Genomic DNA, 23406 nt, shown 5'->3' on the forward strand with positions numbered 1-23406 from the left:
TATTTTTGTGATCAGTCCTTTATCACTACTTTTGTGTGAGAAAATGTTTTCCCAATTAGTGGGCTGTCTGTTTTTAGTAATGTCTCTTGCTGTACAGAAGCGCTTTAACTTGATGTAGTCCCATCTATTTATCTTTGCCTTCACTTTTGTGGCGACGCCACTATCTTGATACTCACTACTCACTTCATTTCCAGGACAGGGTCATCTTTAGTATTTCTCTTCCTTTGCTGGATCCTCTTCCCCTTAGCTGCTGGATGGTGAAGTATCCCGTGGTTCAGTCCTTGATCCTCATCTCTTTTCTACCTTTATTTCCTCTCTGATGATCTTGCTATTTTCAGGTTTTAATACAAATGACATTGCAAATTACAAGTAACATTCTCTCCCCACATCCAGACAATGTACCAATAGTCCTGTGTGCTTCCTTGGATTTACAATATGCATCCCAAACATAACACATCCAAAATGGGACTGATCGTCAACCTCTTGCCTGGAGCCAGCTTTCACACTGTCTTCCACATCTCAGTTAATGACAGTTCATTACTTTGTATGCCCAAATCAGAAACCTTGCATCATCGTACATTTTTCTTTCTCACGACTTCCCCACAATTAATCCAGCAGGAAATCATTTTAAGTATTTTTTTTTTCAGAATATGTGCAGAATATACATGTTGTCCTAACATTTCTTAGTATCTTCATGGCTACGTTCAGGTATAAATGTGGAAACTGCTAGATTGTTACCACAGCCTATTCTTGCTTTCTTTGGAAACTTGGTTGGACTAAATTTCACTTCTTTTGCATGGTTGTGTCTGTGGGACAGTTGTCTTTTGTGAGTACAAGTGAACTTTAATATCAAACTCCTTAAAACTTTTCACTTAAATTCCTCTGTATTGTTTTTACCTCCTGCTTGGATTCAAATAAAAATAAGGGGATCTCAACAAAGAAATGGTAGAGCTACAATATAGAAGAAAACTGGATTTTTAAGACAACTATTTTGTTGACCTGAATACTTACCCAGGAATTGTATTTAAGCAAGTAATATACCTCTATTACCTCTAGCTTTTTTATACATGTAAGTCAGTTTGCCATAGTAGCCTGTCTGACAAGTCATTTCTTAGTTGTATAACTGAAATATTTCTTAACTGATCAGTCCCATCACAGTCTTTTCTCCCCATATTTCAGTCAGTTCATGTCATGCTTTTCAAAACTATATTGGCTTCCCATTTCCCTCACAGTAAAAGCCAAGTCCTTATAAAAGGCCTTGTGTGGTCTTCCCACCCCTGTGAGTTGCAGCATGTACTCCTGCTATTTCCCGCCCTCCTCCTCTGTTTAACCACACCACCCCTCCCCCACCCCACCCATCTATTCATCTTTGGCCACACACATGTCTACTTGTTCTTAGATACTACAGCTGTGTCCTTCTAAGTCCTTGCACTGACTCTCTTCTGGCATGTTCTGTCTCAAACCTACATGGTCAATTCATATCCTTCCAGTCTTCCCTTCTCAATGAGGCCTGTGCTAGCCACCATGTTTAAAATTAGACTTCATCAGCCCTCAACGTTTGCACTCCTTATTTATTCTGCTTTGTCTTCATAACATTTTATTTTTTAAGCTTTATTTATTTATACATACAGAACTGGGGTACAGGCCAGAGGTGCAGAGTGGCAGGTGAGAGGGTTCATCAGAGATGGAGTGGGGAGCAGAACAGGCAGATTGACTGAAACACACTGCTGAGGGGAGCTGTGGGCGGGTCAGGAGAGGTCTGCCACACCATGTGGGTCACCTTCCTGGCTGGGAATCGAACTCATGATGCAGTGGCTACCATAGCTTCATCATGCTGTGCTTTAACCAGTTTTGCCATGGGGGAGGACCCTATAACATTTTTTATTTTGTAACATGCTTTATGGTTTGCTACTTTGCTATAATTTTTCTTTCTTTTTTAAAATTAAAGTAGCATTGTCTTACAACATTGTATACATTTCAGGTATTCATCTTTGAGAGTCAACATGTGTATCTATACTACATTAAATTTACCACTAAATATTCTCTGCCTAACTTTTTTCACTAAGCATAATTCCCTCTAGGTTCATCCATGTTGTGGCAGGTAGTAGGACTTCATCATTTTTTATAGTCAAATAGTACTTCATTATGCTGTATATACTATTTTGCTTAATTATTATGTTGGTTGTTTATTGCTGTCTCCCAGTGTAAGCTCCACAAGGGTAAGGTTCTGGTTCTGTTTTACTCATCAGTATTTCCCAAGTACCTTGCACAGACTTTACACATAAGTAGGTGCTTCATAAAGACGTGTTAAGTGACTGAATGGGAAGTACAAAGTGCTTGCTTGATGTTTTTATTGTTGTAGACTACATTCTGCTAGGTGGGAATCTGAGTTGGGTCCAGGAATGGGAGAAAAGCTTCTAATTGAAACTGGAGCTCCATGGCTGAGCACTGCAGTATGTTGACACAGCCAGGGCTTGGCTTTGGTTGTATTTAAAAAAAAAAAAAGATTATCATGTTATAGTTCTTTTGGGTTGTTGTGATGATCTTTTAATTAATACTTGTGCTTTGCAGCTGGAAAGCATCTTGTTTTAAGGCCGAGAATAACATATGAGCTTAACAAAACTATTTTACTAGCCTAGAACTCAAAAGCCTGTGTTCACTTTATTTAAAATTCAGTGATCACAGCAGTTGGGTCATAGGATATGCTTTGATATCAACATCGGCAGTACTTGGCTGTGGAAATACCTCTGCAAAGTTGGAGATCACAACTACAGTTCTAAAAAGAACCCCTTTACCAGTAAACTCTTACTTAAACAGATTGGTAATTTCCACCCACCTACCCCTCCTACCTAGAAGTGACTTAAAACACAAATGGAAGCATTATTTAAATATTATTTTTAGGGGAAAATAAAATCATGATCTCCTACAGGTATGAAAATGAACACATATTATAAAATTTACTTACTCTCATGATACATGGCTGCCTACAATTTACACAGTTCCAGAATAGCCCAGTAGACAGTGAGTGGATTGACGATATGAGCCAGTAATGTGTTATAGACAATGCATAGCCTTTCATTGAGACACAGTTTTTTTGTCTGTGCTCTGACTAAATATCTCGAGTTTGCTAAAAGCAGTACCAGAACTTGAAGACCCGTGTGAATGACCTAAAACTGGCACTCAGGCTCCGCATAGAGGCCAAGAGAGATAACACTGAAAAGGCCAACTTTGGGTTGCTTTGGGAGCCCCCAGATATGACCTAACTCAGTTGAGTCAGGCCAAATAGAAAAGAATTGGACCCTTTTTGCTGTTCCTGAATAAGAGTTCAAGTTTTACTTTTGGGTTCTAATTGTGACCTTAAATTATCTAAACTCCTGGATTCTCAGTTTTTGTTTTTCCAACAAAATGAGAATGTTAGTAGTACTGTTGTTGATGTCAAACAAAATGAGTTTATTCAAAAGCAACACCAAAAAAAGCAGTTTGGAAAGTGCGGCATGGGGCAAGACACAAGGACACTTCCACTGAGTCGGAGGTCAACACTTCATATATGGCCTTGGAGGGGCTGGCTGGTGAAAGTCCTCTAAGAGCTGGGCAGCAACGTTACTTCCCATCAGGGAGGCAAGTCTTGTTGGGTCTTATAGGTTGCTAATTCCACATGTCCACTTTCTTCTGGCCTCTGACCCCATTTAAGTAGGGTTTCTATATATTAGTTTTCACACCCTCTTATGGGGATGAAGCAGAATAATTCATATCTTGTTACCAAGATTAAGTGATCTTCTAGTGTAATTAAGATTCATAGCACTTAGCATGAGCTCAAGAAATGTAGTCCCTGGTGTTACCCACATACATCCTGGGGAAAACTTTTCCAACTTCGTGATGTTGCAGTTTGCCTGACTTGTCAGTCAGGACCAGTGTAAATAGCTCAAGACCTTTCCTGAACACCCAAATGAGATACCTCATTGGTTTCCCCTTTCACCTTATTCATTCTTATTTTAATTCTAATAATTAAATCACTATTGACTTCTTCGAAATTCTTTGTTGCCTATCTCTTCAAAATTATGTTATCGGCAAAACAATGTGAATAATGATAATCTTTGTTTTATTATGTGATGTGCCTATGTCTATGTAGGACACTTTCTAATAACATATCTGTCATTCCGCTAATGTTTGTTTCTTTAATTAATGGGGTAGATATGATCATTCACTGTAACCCAGTAAAAATTCCTTATTCTTCTGGTTCTTTCTTTTTTTTAAAAAAAAATTTATAATAGTTTATTTTTACATATTTTTGCGCATTTTTCCATCTCAGTTGCAATCCCCTTGGGTTTCCCATCACCAAATCACTCATGTGCCATCAGCATAGTCCAGTGCATTTCTCTACTCCCTCTTTCTTGAGTTTTTACCAGCATGCTTGAAACTAGTGATGGTAACTGCAGTGAGGAAAGAGCTTATGGAAGAACAAAGGGCAAGAGGTATTAACAGGATGGAGACTATGGAGTAACAGGAAGGAAGAGGACTGCAGAGAATGCCACAGTCTGTACCAACATAATGTGGCATTAAGTTTGTGGATTCTTTTGTTTTATTTTTGGATAAAATATTTGAGCAAATATTTTTCAGATTCCTCAAATCCTACTAATGAAAGATAATTTAGTCCAACTCGTTAGTCCAACTCCTGATAAGAAACAGGTATGAGAGAGGAGTGAGATTAAATGGCACCATGTAGGATAGAGCTGGGACTCCAGAATATGACTTTTCAACTTTTATTGTTTTTTTTTCTCTTAAATTGCTTTAGCTTGTCACATATGTAAAATGTTGAGTTATGTTCTGAGCATTTACCATTTTCATAATATGCTTTCTTTCTCCCCCTCCCCGCTTTCTCCAATAGGTAGAAAACAGACCAAAGTATTATGGACGAGAGTAAGTATGGATTCTCAAAATATATTTTATAGTTTGGGATACATAGTAAAAATAAAGGCAGGAGGAAATATGTAATCTAGTTTGAATGAGTTATTTTTCTGATTACAAGTGTATCCTAGTGGGTGAAAATACAGGAAATAAAGACAGGTATGAAGAAAATAACGTAGGAAAAATGTATTGCAATAATGTTAAAGGTGCCTTCTAAATCAATGAATAATCCTAAATGTATATGAGAAAAATGTGTGTATTTGTATATATTAAGCATATAGATATGCACACACATATGTACATAGAGTGGTTAAGGATAGTTCAGTCTGTATTTACACTTTTATTTTCCAAGTGTTCTATAAATAGTACATGCTCTCTTATCAGGGAGAAAAACATAATTCATATTACCTAGAAGTAACTAATGTTATCAGTTTGAAGTATTACCTTCTGAAGATCTGTCTTTCAAATGATTTTTACAGAATTGACAATTTTAAAGCTTAATGTTCCATTTAATATTGAATGTGAACATTTGTATTTTATGGAAAGCTTTATAAAGACCATAATTTCCCTAATTGCAGAAAAACAAATATAGTACATTTAAAAAAAATCACCTAATTTCATCATGCCCCAATTAAAATAATTTTGTCTTCAAAATTATATGATACAAATGATGTGTATATTAAAGCTATTTTTTTCAAGATCTCTCTAAGTTTATGAATGAAACAGGATCCCCAGAGTTGAGGGATGGGTGATTTCAAATTTAAGAAACACTGGTGTTCTTTATGGTTTATCATTCCTCTGCTTTGGCAAATCAAATTGTGCCGAAAATATACTATTAAAAGTAGTAAGATACAAGTGCATAAAGCTTTGTCAAGGGTGGAAATTTTGGGTTGGCTAATATGAATATTTTTAAGGTCCTTTAAGTTCTATTACTGAGTTTTCTTTGGTGGGATTTTCTTTTAAGTTGAGTTTTTAAATGCAGCTAATACGATTTACTTATTTTATTAAGTATTGTCAGATTAGCTGAATATGCCTATATTTTAATCTCATGGCATCTGTCAACACCAGGAATAGATTATCATCTACTTGCTCCCAGCAGAGTCAGACCTGGTTCTGAAATCCTGAGGAATATACAGAGGGAAGATATTCCAAGAGCCCATTGTTAAACCTAGCTGGCCTAATTGCATGATCGGAACATTTTTACTATGCACTGTTTGCAGACTTTTAAGACTTAAGAAAAACCAAATAATTTCCATGGGAAAAAATTTCTGCTTGTCCCCAGTAAAATTCCTAAGTTAGTAAAGTACTTTAGGACTTTTTAAGTATGTCATTCCACAGTCAACTGACATGTTTCTTTTGTACCCGTAAAAGCCAGGGAGTCTCATTGGAGCAATCAGTTGTATTACCTTTGGTTTTCTAAAAGGACAGAATGTATGTATAAGTTCCTTTTAAATTGTAAGTTATAATATACATATAATATGGTTTTATATTTTTAATATTCATCATTACTCCTGACATTTTTTTTTCTTAGCATTTGCTGTCACTGTTATAGATAAACCTACTGTGTTTGTATGAAAGAGTATTATTTATATTTATTCTTTTTCCTCTTTTTGTTCTTAACCAAACATTGGATTTTAGCAGGGAGTGAAAGCAAGTATTTCAGTTGTTTGCTTTTGGCTGGCATATCCATGGATGCAGATTATGCTCATTATTGGGCAATCATGCCAATTAAGGACAACCCAGGGTCCTGGAAAATTGCCAAAATGGACTCTGAATCAAAATTTTGGAACAGTGCCACTAGTGTGGAAAAAAGGAAATAGGCCCCATTTCTATATATTTTTTTAGCATGTTCACATGGCCAGATGGCTTCATAAGAAGGGGATTGTCCTCAGAGAGGAGGTTGGTCTTCCCTTGGATGTGAATTTTGAGTCCATAATTGTTAAATGGATTGGATATTTACTTTGGCACTGTTCATGTCACCACAGAGAACTGACCAGGCCCAAAGAAACACAAGTCTAGTTAGACCCAACTGTTCCCCTTTGATTACATGGCAATACTTTGTCTAGAAAGCAACGGGGGGGAGGGGGGGGGTTATTTCTTCTAGCTTTGTTGAAAGGGGTGGAAAGCATGCAGTTTCTGAATGGACCTTGCTTTGTAGGTTTCACGGCATGATCTCCCGAGAAGCAGCAGACCAGCTCTTGAGCGTGGCTGAGGGGAGCTACCTCATTCGGGAGAGCCAGCGTCAGCCAGGAACCTACACTTTGGCTTTAAGGTTGGTCATGGACCTGTAATTATAACTGTGCTTCATTTAAAACCCTCTTAATAGAGGGCTTTAAATTTTAAAAAGCATCCAGCATGTAATTGAATTGGTTCTTGTTTTCTTGGGACCTAATTACCATTTTAATAGCTTTGAGACCCTTAAAATGCCTCATGAATGGTAGCACTCAGTAATTAAGAATTGAGAAACTTTTAAAGCTTTTTATTGTAGTTGCTTTCTTCCATTTCACCCTACCCTTTCTTTCCCATCTGTCCTGCTGGGTCAGCTCCCATCTATTTTTTGAATAAGGAAAGGAACTAAGAGAAAAGATCTTTGTAATTCATAAAATTAAAGCCAGTGTCATTTCTCTTACGTTGGCTTTTGGTTGAAGCAGCTTTTCATGAGAGCTTTTGGCTCTCTCCTATCAACTCAACTCTGCCTAACATTTTGGCTGTTCTTCGCTGACGGCAGAATGCCCAGAAATATGCCAGTATCCCTGCAACAGTAAGAGAACCATTAATGCAACATTATGCGTATCCACTGGGCACACCTCATATTAGACCCCCAAACTCACTTCATCTTCACACTGGCTATAAAGACAATTACTATCTTTACAGATGGGGAAACAGGTCATAGGGTTGAGTAAGTGGGGCCCAGTCATGTATTTCCTAGCAGGTATTCTCACCCAGACAATCTGGCTTCAAAGTATGTTCCTGGTCACTCTGCTTTGCCCCCTCCCCAAAGGCTTGGAGTAATTATCCATTGTCTTTGTTCTTTTTTGTTGTTGTTCATTCCTGCACATACTCAACCATTCTTTGGGGAAACCTTAAAAGTAGAAACTTCCTAAGAAAGAGGTCAAAGAAGGGGCATCTCTTTGGGTTGCCACACAGGACAGAAAGGCAAAGTGGTTGTACTGGGCGGCAGCTGTGTGTGCTGCCTCCAGCCTCTGGGCGCTTGGTGAGCCAAGGCTGCTCTTATTTCTGTCTGTAAGATTAAATGCTCATCTTTCTGATGGTGAATGACGTTACTCAGTATTATTTCATGCTGAATTCTGTACCGTTTGTATACTTTGAGAACAGGGCTTATTACAAGAGTTCAAAGAAATTTCCCTTTTATGGCAAATTATAGACTAAATCTCCCTTCAGTTACTTAATCAGTTATATTGTTTTTCTGGTTTAAATGGTGGTATAGGCAAAAATATAAGGATTGGGAATTTAAATACCTATTTACTTATTTTGCCACCAAGTGAACTAGAAAACGGATTTGAGGCAAATTGTAAAATGTCTTGAAGCCATTTCTGAGTCTTTTTATTCCTTTTTATAATTTTTGGATCTACAACAACACATTTCCAAATGGACTGGCCACCTGAGTGTCTGAAGTCAGTAAGCCTTGATAGTGGAGGATCAGAATAAGGAGGGAGATGGGCGTGAGAGGAGAGACAGGACTCTCTGAACGCTCCTTTTGGGGAGCCTTCCCTCCCTGTGAGATCACCGAGTCAGCTGCCAAACTAAACTCGCCAAGCTTGTCTCATTGAAATGCACAGATACTTTCCATTTCCCAAATCTTCTCATCTTAGAATGTGACTGGCACATGGTTTCCACTTAATGACACCAGCAAGCAGGACTTAGTTTGAAAGACAGTGGTACCTCACGCCTGCCTGCTTGCCTCTCTCTCATGCTGCTCTCAAGACTGAGGTTATAATCGCCTCCCACCCACTTTGGCCTAGGAAATTCAACTGGAGAAAAAGTGCACATTTAATGGGGAGTGTTTTCATCTATAGGTCTGGGATAATATACAGCCTTCCCTTACTTTCTGAAAATCACCATAAAAATTTAGTTACGGGAAAGGAATAGTAGTGGAGGGAGGGCTTACAGTAGGGATAAGGGATTTGTGACTATGCACTATAATTTATTTACTGAAATACAATTCATACTTTCCTTGTTCCCAGCTAGGTGTGTGGCAGGGAAATGTTAAACACAATATAAAGTAGAAATTATATATTGATAATTGTTATCAGATGCTCCCTGATTCACCTGATTCTCTCCATTCACATCAGTTTGTTTGGTTTTGACATAGAACGTGTGATTCTTCGGGAGGGGTCAGTTTGTCTAATCTATAGCTTGCAGTCTTCACCGTGCATTTACTGTTTTAACCCAGGGTCTTAAAATTAGTCCAAATGACTTGAACACATGTTACTGTAGACAAACTTCAGTCTCAAAATATTCAAAACCGAATTCTTTAGTTTTCCTTCCAGACTGGCTATGACATCAACCTGATGCAATGATCAGCCAGGTTGCAGTGTTGAGTCGGGCACAGGGTCTCAAAGAAGACACCCCCCTCTGCCCTTGGCACCTGCCCCTCATTTCTGGGGGTTAGGCCTTCAGTGGCGATCAGTGTCCAGCACAGCATTCCAGATCAGTCGCCCAAGTGTGCCGGCACAGTGTTAGCTTCTCAGTACATGGCATGGGGGCGCTTCTTGCATTGACATCTTTCTCTCCAGTGGCATCTTCTTCCACTTCCCGCCTCAGCCTGAACTTCAGGCTACACCTACCCTGACTTCTGCCTCTGCTCATGTTGACACCTTGAGGAAAAATAATTGTTGTTCAGTGAGAGTTTGTTATGTAAAGGTGTGTGTGTAGTTGAAAATAAGATACTAGCCCAGGCGTGAGAGGCTCACAAAGTATGAAGTGTTTCAAAGTGACTTTGGGATTTTCTTTACGTTGATTTTGACAGCATGTATATTATCTATAGTTAAATGAGACGTCTCAGGTAAAAAATGGTAATTATCAGGTCAAAAATCGCCTACAATAAATTTAGATGTTTGGTTGAAAACATTTTTTTGAATGACTTTTCATAGTTTAGAATGGATTATCAGGTAAAAAATCGCCTACAATAAATTTAGATGTTTGGTTGAAAACATTTTTTTGAATGACTTTTCATAGTTTAGAATGGATTCTTAAAGAAGAAATTACTAGGTTCGATGTTGTACATATAGAGTGACAAATGTGATTAGACTTTTAAATCCTCTTCATTAAGAGTTGAGTACATAGGAAGCAGTCCTTACATGAAATAAAATGGTCACCAAACATCATGATACTGTCATACCTACCTAGCGTGTATTTTGAGAAGCAGCCATGGCCTTTGGAGTCATCTGTGTGCTGTTATAGCCCTGCCCCTCTTCCATCCTGCGTCCTTTGTCCCTCACACTGGCCACCCTGTCCTATCAGACTCTGGCTTTTCTTTATAGATTTACAGTGTGTTTCTTATCTATAATATATTCTTTTGACTTGCTCAGTTTTGAACTTTAAGAGGACATGTAGAATGTGTTATCTTTTTTTACCCAGCATTATATTTCTGAGACGACGACTTGCTGTAGAACATGACCACAATTCTTTCATTTTCACGGCTATATAATAATCCATTAAATAAACACAACATAATTTATCCTGCTATTAACAGGGAAGTTTTCAGTGTAATGTGTGGATTGAAAGAGAGAGGAAGAGCAGAGAGAATGAGCAATTGAGCTTTTTAAAAATCTATTACAAAATAGTTGTACTATTTAGTATTTAGTATTATGTAGTACTAACATAAGTGAACATATGAAATAAACTTTTAATATGTGACATGTAATTTTTCATTGTCATCTCTGCATATAAGTTGAATAACAGCCTGTTAATAACTAGATTTCCCACCACTATTTTTATCTAAGAGTTTAATAGTTTTAATAGAATTACTATGAATACAAATGGGCCTTTACTAACGCATTGGAGCTATAAACAGCATTTTATTCCTAGTCACTGTACACTTTTTCTGCCATAACTAAAGCATGCAGGTTAGGTGAGTCATAGGTTAACATTAGGATCGCATTATCATTCTTCTTAAACTATCCTGTTAATATGGGGCATAGTTGCTTGGATCCTCTCCAAGAATTTTTGGGGAAATATTAGAAATTTATGCCAGTGTTGCATATTTAGTATGCCATTGGGTGTAAAGTTATGCATAACTTTGATTTATTATTGTGCTCTGTCATTGTTGGTTACTTAACAAAAAAACTTCCTTTTCATAGTGACCTAAAGTGCTAAATTTGTTCATTTTTATTGCAAAGAAAAAAAATAGTCTTAAGCATGTATTTAACTAAAAATAGAAAACTGGTAGAAGAAACAAAACCCTAATGACTTAAACAGGGAAGTTTTCAGTGTAATGTGTGGACTGAAAGAGGAGGAGCAGAGAGAATAAGCAATTGAGTTTTTTAAAAATCTATTACAAAATAATTGTAATTAATTTACTCACTGTTAGAAATGAAGGTATATTTTTTTTCAAGATTTTATTTATTTATTTATATAGAACTGGGGTATAGGACAGAGATGCGGAGGGTGAGAGGATTCACCAGAGACAGAATGGGGAGCAGAACAGGCAGATTGACGAAGTACACTGCTTAGGGGAGCAGCGGGCATGTCAGGAGAGGTCTGCCACGCCATGTGGACTCCTCCGGGGCAGGCGGGAATCGAACGCATGCGGAAGTGGCTTAAGCTTTGTAGTGCAGTGCTTTAACCCGCTGCGCCACCAGGGAGGGCCTGAAGGTATAGTTTTGATTTTAGAGTCTGACAAACCTGAGTTGTAGTTTCCTGGTCATATATATTTTTAACCTCTCCAATCTTTAGTTTCCTGTTTGTTTGTAAAATGGAGTTAATAATCCTATTATTTTTCAGAAGACACTTGTTTAAGTTTGTTAGGAGTATCCCACTTTCATGAAACGCATTATCAATTCAGATGATGTCTGTTATATTATCTGATATTCCAAATAAACTCAAATTAGGAAGTATCTCATGTAATGAAAAATATGGAAATGGCACGGGTGATCACTGCCCTAGAGGTGTTATCAAGGACATGTGGTCTTCTGTTTCTGTTCATGGCCGGTCATGGCTGTCAGCAGCAATCTAAGTCTGGTTTGCCTTGTGTTCAAAATGCGACAGGCTGGGGCATTCAGAGTGGTCTGCCCCCTGTTTATGTCCCACCAGAGAGAACAAGGGACCCCTCCTCCGTCTCTTGCAGAATGCATTTCCTTGTAGTTTGATCTGGCCACTGAAGGTCGCCTTGCCGACACCTGAGCAGAACAATCTGCAAGGAAATGCATGTACCAATTGCTTCTCTAACCAGCACCTGTCCTAGCTCTGGGAGCTGGGGGCCACTCTGGAAGCTAAGACTTTAGGAGGAAGTCTGGATGATCAAACAAAAATCTGTCTTTTCTTGTTTTAAAAGAAGGAAGAAAGTTGGAATGAGGAGGGAAAAAGATAGTGCTGCATTGCACAACATAGTAGGTATTCACGAGTTTCCTTGTCAGGCAGTGAAGATCAGTTAGGGTGTAATTCTTCTAATCCTGGTAAACTTATAGTAATATATCTAAGCTTAGCTTTGGCAAATATTAATAAAATCTGGTATGAATTCCAAAGAAAGTTTTAGTTTGGTGAGGGCAAACAGGTTTTTTAAAAATTTTGATCTTATGTATTGACTATCACATGTTAAAAACTTGATTTAAAATATTTCCCAAACTGACTTTAAAGTAATTCACTATTTTAAATTGATCTGGGAGACCTATTTTATATTATTAATCTTAGCATAGTAAATCCATATGGTACTTTAGACTAATATATATGCCTTAAAATGTTTTCCCATGGTCTGGTATGTCACTAATTGGTCGATGCCCTTTGCAGAAATCAGGGGCTTGTTCATCATCATAAAATGGGTAATTAAGAAATATCCTGCAGACAACTGCATCATCAAAAATAATAGTACTTATTGAATATCTATATTCTGCTACGCATTTTCCAAATGGTCAAAAGAAAACATTTCACTGCCTTCTTAAACGTAAACTAGAAGTTTGTGAGGTAGAAGGGTAGGATATGTTGAAGAATGAGCGTTTTGGAAAGAAGAAACATCCACAAAAGATGTACGAACAGCAGTGCAGAACTAGGCATATGGTGGGAAGTTCTAGTGATAAATATGCTTTGAAGGCCTGGTGTTTCAAATGTATGGGCTGTACCCCTGTTCTCATAGGAATAAATTAAATCTTTAAAAAATAACCAGAAAGCATAATACTTGGACATTTTTATTATATTTTCTTTACAAATATATTTGCTATATTCTGAAATATATACAGCCTATGTTAATCTGAAAGATAAAATCCATTATATAGGGAAGTATGTGTAGTCTCATTGCTTTTTGATATTTTTCTGTTGAGGCTATATGTAGGTTAAGGGATGTCTGAAAGAATAATTATGAAAACATTCCTACTGTTTCTCTCTGATGAACTTAAAGGGAATTTTTTGTGCCTCTGAGTTGCTGATTTTTTACCACACACAAAAAAGGTAAGGCTATTTTCATTTGGGGAAGAATTGAAAACACTAGCTGCAAGTATGGATTAAAACAGAAGTTCAGGTTGGGGCCCTCCCTGGTGGTGCAGCGGGTTAAAGCACAGCACTAAGAAGCTAAAGCCACTAAAGCATGAGTTCAATCCCCACCTGTCCCGGAGGAGATCCACATGGCTGGCAGACCTCTCCTGGCCTGCCAGCTGCTCCCCTCAGCAGTGTACTTTGACAGTCTGCCTGTTCTGCTCCCCACTCTGTCTCTGGTGAAGCCTCTCACCGCCCCTGAGCCTCTGGCCTGTACCCCAGTTCTGTATGCACAAAAAAATTTTTAAAGTATATATATATATATATATATATATATATATATATATATATTAAAAAAATAAAGTTCAGGTTGACTATGAGGAGCACATTCCCTCTTAAAAATATGCACATTGGCACCTGCCACTGACTGCAGTGGCTGAGCTATGGTGACTGTCTACCACCCAGTACCATGTTGTTTCTTGGCAGGCTTGTTGGGCACTGACAGCACCTGACCCACTGTAGGTACCAGTGTGCAGGTGGGGTGTGACAGTGAATTTGGGGTGGCAGTCAACTCTGGAGGCAATAGATGCACCAAACAAACTAATAGAGAAGCTGAAAGAAACAAGAATTTAAAACCATATTAAATGGTCTTGAATATAACATGAGAACTTCAGTGGCTATGTGGATGTAATGCCAAAAAAAAAGGTGCATCTTTTTAGTCTGTTCCAGTTTCACAGTCACCTGCTTCTACAGCTCTGAGAGCTGAAGGAATAAGATTTTTTCCAATTTCCTTTCTTGTGGTGACTCATGGCCCATGCTTGAAAGCTGTGTGACTCTTTCTCAGTTGTAGGAATACCTATGATATTCTTTCTTTCTACTCCCTCTCACACTAAAACTGCTTGTGGGCCCTCCCTGGTGACGCAGCAGTTTAAAGCACAGTACTAAGAAGCTAAAAGCACATCAGCATGAGTTCGATCCCTGACCCAGAGGTGACCTCTCCTGACCCGCTTCGTCAGTCTGCCTGTTCTGCTCCCCACTCTGTCTCTGGTGAATCCTCTCACTGCCCCTGCACCTCTGACCTGTACCCCAGTTCTGTATGCATAGATAAGTAAATCTTAAAAAAAAAAAAAAAAAACTGCTTGTACTGGATGTAAGTACACACATACAAATATATCCTTTAGCTACAAAAAAGAAGGTGATATCTCCTAAATCTCTGAAGATTTGACTCTAAATGGAATGCACTGACTTCTTTAAATAATTAGTCTGAAGAAGTAGAGTTGGTCAGCCTTGAGGACAATAGAAATAGAAGTCTGAGGCCAGTGTTCTAGAGCCCACAGTCTCTGGCAGAGAGGTGGCTTGGCTGGTGTAGGTAGTGATCTCTAGCGTGGAGATGAATACAAGGAACCACACACTCGCTGCAATGAAATATAGTCTGTTGGATTTCTGTCCTATAGGAAAGTACTTTTCAGCACCTGTATGTATTGTTAACAGAATTATTGTATTTCCCACACTCATTTACTCATGAGACCCTCTTTTCATGGAATTCTTCTGGAAAACTCTGCGATAGTTCATTCAACACTTTTTTTTTTGTACTCATTTCCTCGTGCTCTTACTCCATGTTCACTAAACTGCCTCTGGTTAATGCTTCCAGTGTGTTCAGTCTAAAGAGAGAGAAAACGTAAAATGTACAGATGAGTGTCAAGAGCCTTTGGGTCCTCATTTTCAGTTAACAAATGAGAATGAAAAGTAGGGAGGGGGAGATACCACATTTAGGTGAATGAGTCTGAAAGAATTCTTACAAAAGCATTAAACTGATCAAGACAAAAAAATTAATCACCAATTCTTTTCTTCTTTTTTGTCTGGACCAAAAAATATTTACCTCCTACCCAGTATGTTCCAAAGCATTCACCTATGACAGCCAGGTACCTCCACTTGTCTTATTACAAAATGGCAGCCTTTTCTAGCTTGTTTGCAAGCTTGGCTTTTTCCTGTGTATAGCTGATTCTTTATTAAAAAACCATTGTTTTAAGGCATAACTAACATACCACTTTACTCACTTAAAATGTGTAACTTAGTGGTTTTTAGTACACTCACAAAGTTAGGCAAGAAAACCCATTTTAGAACATTCAATTAAAGAAAACCAATAACATTTGCAGTCACTTCCCAGCCATAGGGAACCATTAACCTAATTTTGTCCCTCTAGATTTATGTGTCCTGGACATCTCACATAAATGGAATCAGATAATATGGTTTTTTGTGATTGGCTTGTTTGCCTTAGTGTGTTTTCAAGGTTCATCCATGTTGTTAACAGGGAGTACTACTTGAAGATATTCCAGTAGATGGGCATATATACAACATATTGTTTATTAGTTGATGAGCATTTGTGTAGTTTCCACTTTTTGGGCTATTTTGAACAATGCTATGTGCAAGTTTTTGTGTGGACATATGTTTTTAGTTCTCTTAGGCAGTTCCTAGGAGTGAAGTTGCTGGACCATATTGTAACTCTATCTTTAACACTTCCAGGAACTGCCAATTTTTTTTTTCCAAAATAGTTTTATCATCTTACAGTCCCATCAGAGATACATGAAGATTCTAGTTTCTCCACTCTTCACTAACCCTTGTTATCATGTCTTTAAAGTGCAGGTATTACATCATCGTGGATATTAAGATGTGGCTTTGATTTGCAACTTTGTCTTGAATGGTAAAATTTTGTCCTCAGCACGGTTTTTATTCACTATATTCCTTCTATTCAAACTTCATTTCCCTCTTAAAAATATGCATATATATTCAAAAGCAATGTGTTTAAAGCACATAAGGTAGAGACTAAATAAAAGCTTATTGAAAGATTTTTTAACTTTAATTTTTAATTTAAAACTTAGCTAAAGTTTAACAAAAATGTTTCACTGAGTATTTCACTTGGGTAGAATTGAGTTTCAGGTACATTTTGGGGCCAGTGAATAGTGCCTTTCATGTGACTCTGGCTATCTACTGTGCAAAGGAAAACTCGGATATTTGCTTGAAGGCTCTGTAGGAGACATACCAGGTTCTCTTCATTTAAAATCTGTTTCTTGGCAGCCAGATATAGCCCCAGAATGTACTGATAGTGTGTGTCTCCTTGCCTGTGAATGATTTGGCACACCCAAATATTTTAATAATGGACTTCACAGTTTTATGAATACAAAAATTGTTCAGAGCCATTCACTAAATATTTGCTTTGCCAGGCACTATGTTGAATACTCTGTGTGAGTTACCTTTCAGTATTTTGTAGTGTGGTGTCCATTGAAAATGATGATATTCTGTACTGTATTGCAGTAAATGCCTGAGGCTGATTTTGGCTAACTGGGACTGTGTCTGTGTCACACCTTCTGCATCAGCCAGAGCCCAGCAAGTTTGATGCCTTTTACCTGTAACCTCTATTCATGACATACAGTTTGGAAATCTCATTTTTATCTGTATGTTTCTGTGGTAGATATTGCATTTTCTGCATTTTACAGATAAGAAAATGAAGCTTACCTTGCTAAAGAACAAAAAGCAAGGTAGCAATATAATTTTCTGAAAACAGAATAATAATGAGAAACCATGCAGTCCTTTATATAAATTGACAGGGGATTTGGCACAAGAGTAAATTTTTAGCTTTTAAATCGGAGAATTATTAATTAAGATTGTTAAGATATCAGCACTTCTACTTTTTATAAAGTAGATACATCTTTGTGTAAAGCCTTCGAAGGAAGGGTTTACACCAACTAATTCTTGAGCAAACTTTTCACCACTCCACAAAGAGAAAAGTTGCATTAAAATACACTTAAAGCTTAATAATTTAAATTAAAATTCCATTAGACAATCATAAAAAAAATTTATGGTAAGTTTGGATAACTTACCAAAGAAATGCATCAGGAATTACCTATAAAAATAATGGCATATTTACATCCATGTAATTTCTTTTATCTCATGATTATGAAAGCAACACATGGCTGTGACAAGCTCCTTTTCAGATAAGAGAAGTATGTATCATGATGTTACTGTACTTTCTCATCACAGACTTCTAATTCTACTCCCTATACATAATGCCATTCACAATTATCCTTTCAAGGATTGGTCAGGCATAGAGTGTACATTTACTTTTATATTGTATTTGTACATTGTCTTTTACTTTAATGATGGTTGTTACTCTTTGAGTTAGATCCCTAGCCTTTATAGAGGTCTGCCCTATAATGTGTCTGACTATATAGTAGTGTACTAAACAATTGATGTCTATCAGAAGCCACCTGTACTCTATTTTTTATTTCAGCTGATGATGGTAGCTTAAGAATTTGTTGACTCAGTTCTGTGGACCTCACTTCAATGCCTATGTTAGGGGTTCATGATTAATGATAAAATGGACAGGATGGCAACATGGGACTTCTCCATGTTTTATAAATGCAATTGTGATTTAATTTATTGTGATTTTAAATTTAGAATCTGATAAAATTGTGTTAAGCAACATTCCTGTGAGACTATTAATCTTTACAGACCTGAATATTTAGTATGAAGAAACTTGCCTATGGTATTAAAAAATAATTTAGAAAAAAAATGATAAATTGCATTGAAATAAAAAAAATGCGATTTTGCTGATGATTAAAAATAACTAACAATACTTGATGGAATTTCAGATCATTAAATTGACTTTTAAAGTGAACTCAGCCAAAGATCCTGGATAAAGCTAGAGAATTATAGTAGATATTAGGAAAGGGGATATCACATTTTTAAAAATGAGAAATTATTGAAAGTTTTCTTCATGTTTAGGTAAAAGGATCTGAAGGAACTGGGGAAGGATTATGCTGCTGGTAGGCGTTGACGTGTTATGTACTATGTGTTCTTTGATCTGATAGCTCATGATAGGTTTCGTTGGTTACCATGGTTTCATTTTATTTCCTGCAAACCTTCTTGTGCTATTTCAAATAAGTGGAAAATAGTGTTCTGCAGAATAATTTTTCAAAAATGTTTTTCTTCTTCTCAATATGAATCACTTTTGGGAAATTTTCTGGAGATAAGAGTAGGTATTAACACATGTGACAACAATAGAATTTCATTTCCTGCAATATCAGAAAATTATTATTGATTAAAAGGGTAGCATTACTTCACTTAAAAATATACTACCATACGATCAGGGCCATAATCCTTTTAAAAATATTGGCATAGAGAGTCTAGATTATATGAAGGCCCCTTGGGTCAACTAACTACAGAAAGTAATTTATATGAAGCAGTACTGAGTGAGGTTTGTTCTTATTATTTTAATATATGAAGTATAGTTAACACACAATGTTATATTAGTTTCACGTGTACAGCATAATGAATTGACATTTCATTGCACAATGATCATCATATTAAGTTTTTATGTTACGGGGTAGTTTCATGTAAGGCATCCCATAATTGAAAGAAATAGATACATTCCTGAATGTGGGTCATAAGTTGAATTGTACGGTGCATACACAAGAAGTAGATAGAAATTTAAAGAGCTTGTTTAGCTTTTTCCTAACATATAGAAAATACTAAAAATATGGAAAAGCACAAAGAAAAGCAAAAAGTCACCTGTAATTCCACTATCCAAAGATAATCACTTAAAATTGCTGTGTATCAAATTCTCATACATTCCTGGGTGAGTCAAAAATGGGTTCACAAGTACACTATTTTATGGTATACTTCAATAAATTAGATCATGAACATTTTCCATGTTGATAAATATATGAGACATTTGCTGTTTGAGTTTTTCATAAGGTCATTTTACCTCCCAATTTTTAAAACTTAACTTTAAAAAATTAATATGTGCACTACAGAAAATACATAAAAGGCCTCCCTAATGGCCTCAGTGCTATCACCTCTGTGACCTGAGTTCCATTCTCCTTCCTGAGCTGACCCACATGGTGCAGCAGACCTCTCCTGTCTCGCCCGCTGTCCCCTCAGCAGTGGATTTCACTAGCTCTGCCGTTCTGTTCCCCACTGTAGTTCTGGTGAATCCTCTCACCCTCCCATCCTTGTACCTCTTGCCTACACCCTCGTTCTTGTATTTATTGCACAAATAAATATATCTTTAAAGAAAATACATGCAGTGCATAAGAGAACACTATTACCTATAATCTCACTGCCCCCAAAATAAGTATTTTTGGCACTTGAAAAAGTATCATTGTTAGCATTGCCAGTTTAAAGAACATTTTAATGATGCTTTCTTGGGTGCTGGGGATACAATGATGAACAAGACAGTCAAGACCCTTGTCCTTGCTAAGTTTATTAGGGAATGAGAGGGTTAGACTTTAATGGAATTGTCCCACAATTACAAAGGTAGAAACCTAAGTGAGTGCAATGGAGGTAAAGCATAGGGAGCTGTGGCCTTATAAAGGATAAACTTATATAAATCCAAGGAGTTGCAGTCAGGAAGGGCTATTCTGAGCAAGTAAAGTCTGATTTGCAAACTGAAGAATGTGTGAGCGTAAACTAAAGGAAAAGGTTGAGAGTCTGGCAAGGACAAGCAACCCACGCAGGATGACCAGCCTGTACAAAGGTGAAGGAAGGAAGCAGGCTGGGATCGGGTGAGCTGAGGAGAGAGCATGCTTCTAGCTCTGCTTCCTGTAGGCCCTGGTAAGGATTTGCTCTTTATCCTAAGAGCCATGGGGGGCTGGGCCAGATTATAAGCTGGGTTGAATTATGCCCCAAGTTTCAATTTTTTTTTCCCAGTAGGAAAATAGCCAAAAGAGGTTGATAATAGAGGCACACAAGCAAATTACTTTGTACATTTTTTTTTTCCTTAATGACCTCTGCCTCCATTGTCCTATAAATTCCTTATACAGTTTGTATGCTACCGTTTATCATATTTGCTATGGTGCTTTCTCTGATCTGTTGATCTTTCACTAAAAATACCTTAAATTTACATGATTATGCTTTCAGTGAATTTTTTCCCTAATTTCTTACTTTTTTTCCTTCAATGAGGTAACACTGATTTCTAACACTGGGGGGCTAGGTTCATAAGTCCTAACCTGCTAATATTATTATTGCCAAAAGGGACTTTATAAATTGGTTTGCTTTTGTAGACTTTGTTATCTATTTTTTATTTTTTAAACTTATATTTTACATAGACTGTTATATTTTATGCAGTTTTTCAGTCCCCCATGAAGTAATTTTGATATCATGTGAAGTAAATATTTCCCAAATTGTATTCACTAGAATACTTTCTTCACAAAAGTAAGAGAAAATACAGAAATAGGTGCATTCTGTGTCATGGAGATTTTTTAAAAGGTTCTGAGAAATCTTGCAGTAAAATAAAACAAACACATGTACACACAAAAACCGGCAGTGTGTTTAACTTTCTATAAATGTTTCTCTTTGACCACACATAACAGTTAATAGCATTTCACACAAAGCCTCAGAACATAATTCTACGTTTGCTAATTACTAACTACTGGTTTACATTTAATCTAGGTAGTCCTTTCTGTCCCAATTTTTGGGGATTATTTTGAATAGCACATTACTATCAACTACATTGTAGAATTTGATAAGCTTCTCAAAGTTAATTTTATTTCCAATCCTTAACCTTTGGTCAAAAAGACATGGTTAGTCTTTTTAGAAAGCTACAAAGCTTTCTATGAGGTACCCAGTAGTAAGTATTTAGGACTTTGCCAGTCAGTTGAGAATATTATGTTATGTAGGTATGTCATAACTATTTAAATGTAAACATTTAAAAATGTAAAATATATTTTTAGCCCATTAGCCCTTTGAAAACAGGTAATGGCCTGGATTTGGCTTGTGAGCTGTAAATCCAGTCCTTAATTAGACCACTGTTTGTGTTGCTTATATATTTTCCAAGTCTTTGACCTTCCTATGCATTGTATGACATACTTACTGGGTCATGGCCACAGAGACAAGATGATATTTACAGGATGTTAATGTTTTCATTTTTACTTTGTGCTTGTTCAAATATAATTCCTTTTATATTTTAATCAGTGACTTTAAAACTTATCTATTCCATTACCCCTTCTAATTTACAAATTTCCCCTCTTGCAGTCAGTGTCTGTTCAGTTTCTAAAATGTTTCTACTGCTAAAAGGACCCTAGTAGCTTAAATGCACATTTAAAAGGAAATGAGGAAGGTGTCAGGTAATGTGGGGGCCTGGGAGACAAGAAGCCTGTTCCACTGGCAGACCTACCAGCTCAAAGCTCTGGAAATTTCTGGGAATTTTCCAAGCAAATACAGTTCTCATCAAAATTACTTAAATTGTGTTGTTGACTTATATCACTATAGTGGACAAATGAAAGCATATTTTGGGGGTGGTAATATTCAAGTAATGGAAACTATTTTAAGGATTTCCTGTTTACACAGTTCCAGTTCTCTTATTTTGTTACCATCATAGAATTTGTGGAGAAGACTAGCTGGTGGCAGCTGGGGGGAGAAAATTATTCATAATACCGCTTTTTAAAAATTTGCATTATATTCACTAGGAAAGACCTGATCACATAAAATAAAACCCCCAAATAGCAGAAACAAAAAGCAGACTATTTTTGCAGTAAGAAATGAGAATTGAGAGTAAGTTTGACTACAAGCATTAGAATAAGAGGTGACTGTTCAATGTCCAAAATCGGTATTTTTCTCCCGTGTTGAAAAAATTCTGAAAGTATTTTAAGGCTGGTGTGGCCCTCCAAAAGATGAGAGAGCTGGTCTGGTTCCATCTGGTTGCTTTCTTGTGGTTGGCTTCCAAGTTTGTCTCATGGTGATGGCTGGAGCACCGGACTTTTATATCTATAGTCCAGTTATTAAGACCACGGAGGTGAAGATGTAGTCAAGAATGCATTATTTAATTTTCACATATTTGTGAAATTTTTTAGTTTTCCTATTGATTTCTAGTTCCATCCCATTATGAATGGAAAAATTACTTGATGTGATTTCATCTTAAAGTTAAGACTTGTTATCTAACATGATAATCTAGAGAATGCTTTCTGTGTATTCCTGTATTCCACTACTGCTAGTGTTATTACAGTACTATCTTTCCTCATTGAGCTTTCTCATTGCGCTATCCATTTTGAAAGTCAGGTATTGAAATCTCCTAGTATGATTGCACACCTGCCTATTTCTCCCTTCAATTCTTTGAATGCTTGCCTCATACATTTGGGTATTGATATCAGATACATATATATATATATATAAATAATCAGTATGTCTTCCTGAAGAATTGACCTTTTTATTATTATATAGTATCTGTCTTTGTGCCTCCCTATAATTTTGACTTCCAGCTTATTTTGCTGCAATAAGTATGGGCATCCCCGTTCTCTTGATTAATATTCAGCTAGATTTTTTTCCCCACCTTCAATTTTAGCCTTTGTAGATCTTTACATTCAAAGTGAGTCGTGAGTCATTTATACACAGCATGCAGTTTCATCTCTCTTTATTAATTGCATTCAGCCACTTGTCTTTTAATTGGGGAGTTTTAATCCATTTACATTTCAACTTACTCTTAGGGAAGGATTACTACTGCCTTATTGTTTTTGGACTGGTGACTGTTTTGTTCCTCATTTCGTCTCTGCCTTTCCTTATGTTTCATTGATTTATTTTTGTTGTTGCTATTATTATGTAGACATGCTTTGATGCCTTTCTCATTTTCTTGTCCTTTTTTTGGTATTTTCTTTTTGGTTTGTAGGGGTATTACATAAAACATCTCATAGTAATAACAATCTTTTAAGCTAAAAGAAAACTTCAATTTTACATGAAAACTCTACTCTTTGAGATCTCATCTCCTTCACTTATGTCAGTGATAGCACAGATTATCTTTATATAATTGTGTATTTTATGTGTTGTGTATCCATTAATAGTGTTCTATTCATTTTTAATTTGTCT

The 23406-nt window shown here is 36.8% G+C and overlaps 1 protein-coding gene across 1 annotated transcript in view; it reads left to right on the forward strand.

Moving 5' to 3' along the window:
* The window catches only part of CHN1 (chimerin 1), a 154011-nt gene that overhangs the window by 50123 nt on the left and 80482 nt on the right, over nt 1-23406 (forward strand). Inside the window, exons 4-5 of the mRNA XM_004674510.2 lie at nt 4886-4917; nt 7064-7177. Coding sequence (XP_004674567.2) covers nt 4886-4917; nt 7064-7177 — 146 coding nt within the window. The remainder of the gene's footprint in view (nt 1-4885; nt 4918-7063; nt 7178-23406) is intronic.

This window comes from Condylura cristata, unplaced genomic scaffold (assembly GCF_000260355.1).
Source record: "Condylura cristata isolate star-nosed mole 26May11 unplaced genomic scaffold, ConCri1.0 scaffold00002, whole genome shotgun sequence".
Lineage (NCBI taxonomy): Eukaryota > Metazoa > Chordata > Mammalia > Eulipotyphla > Talpidae > Condylura > Condylura cristata.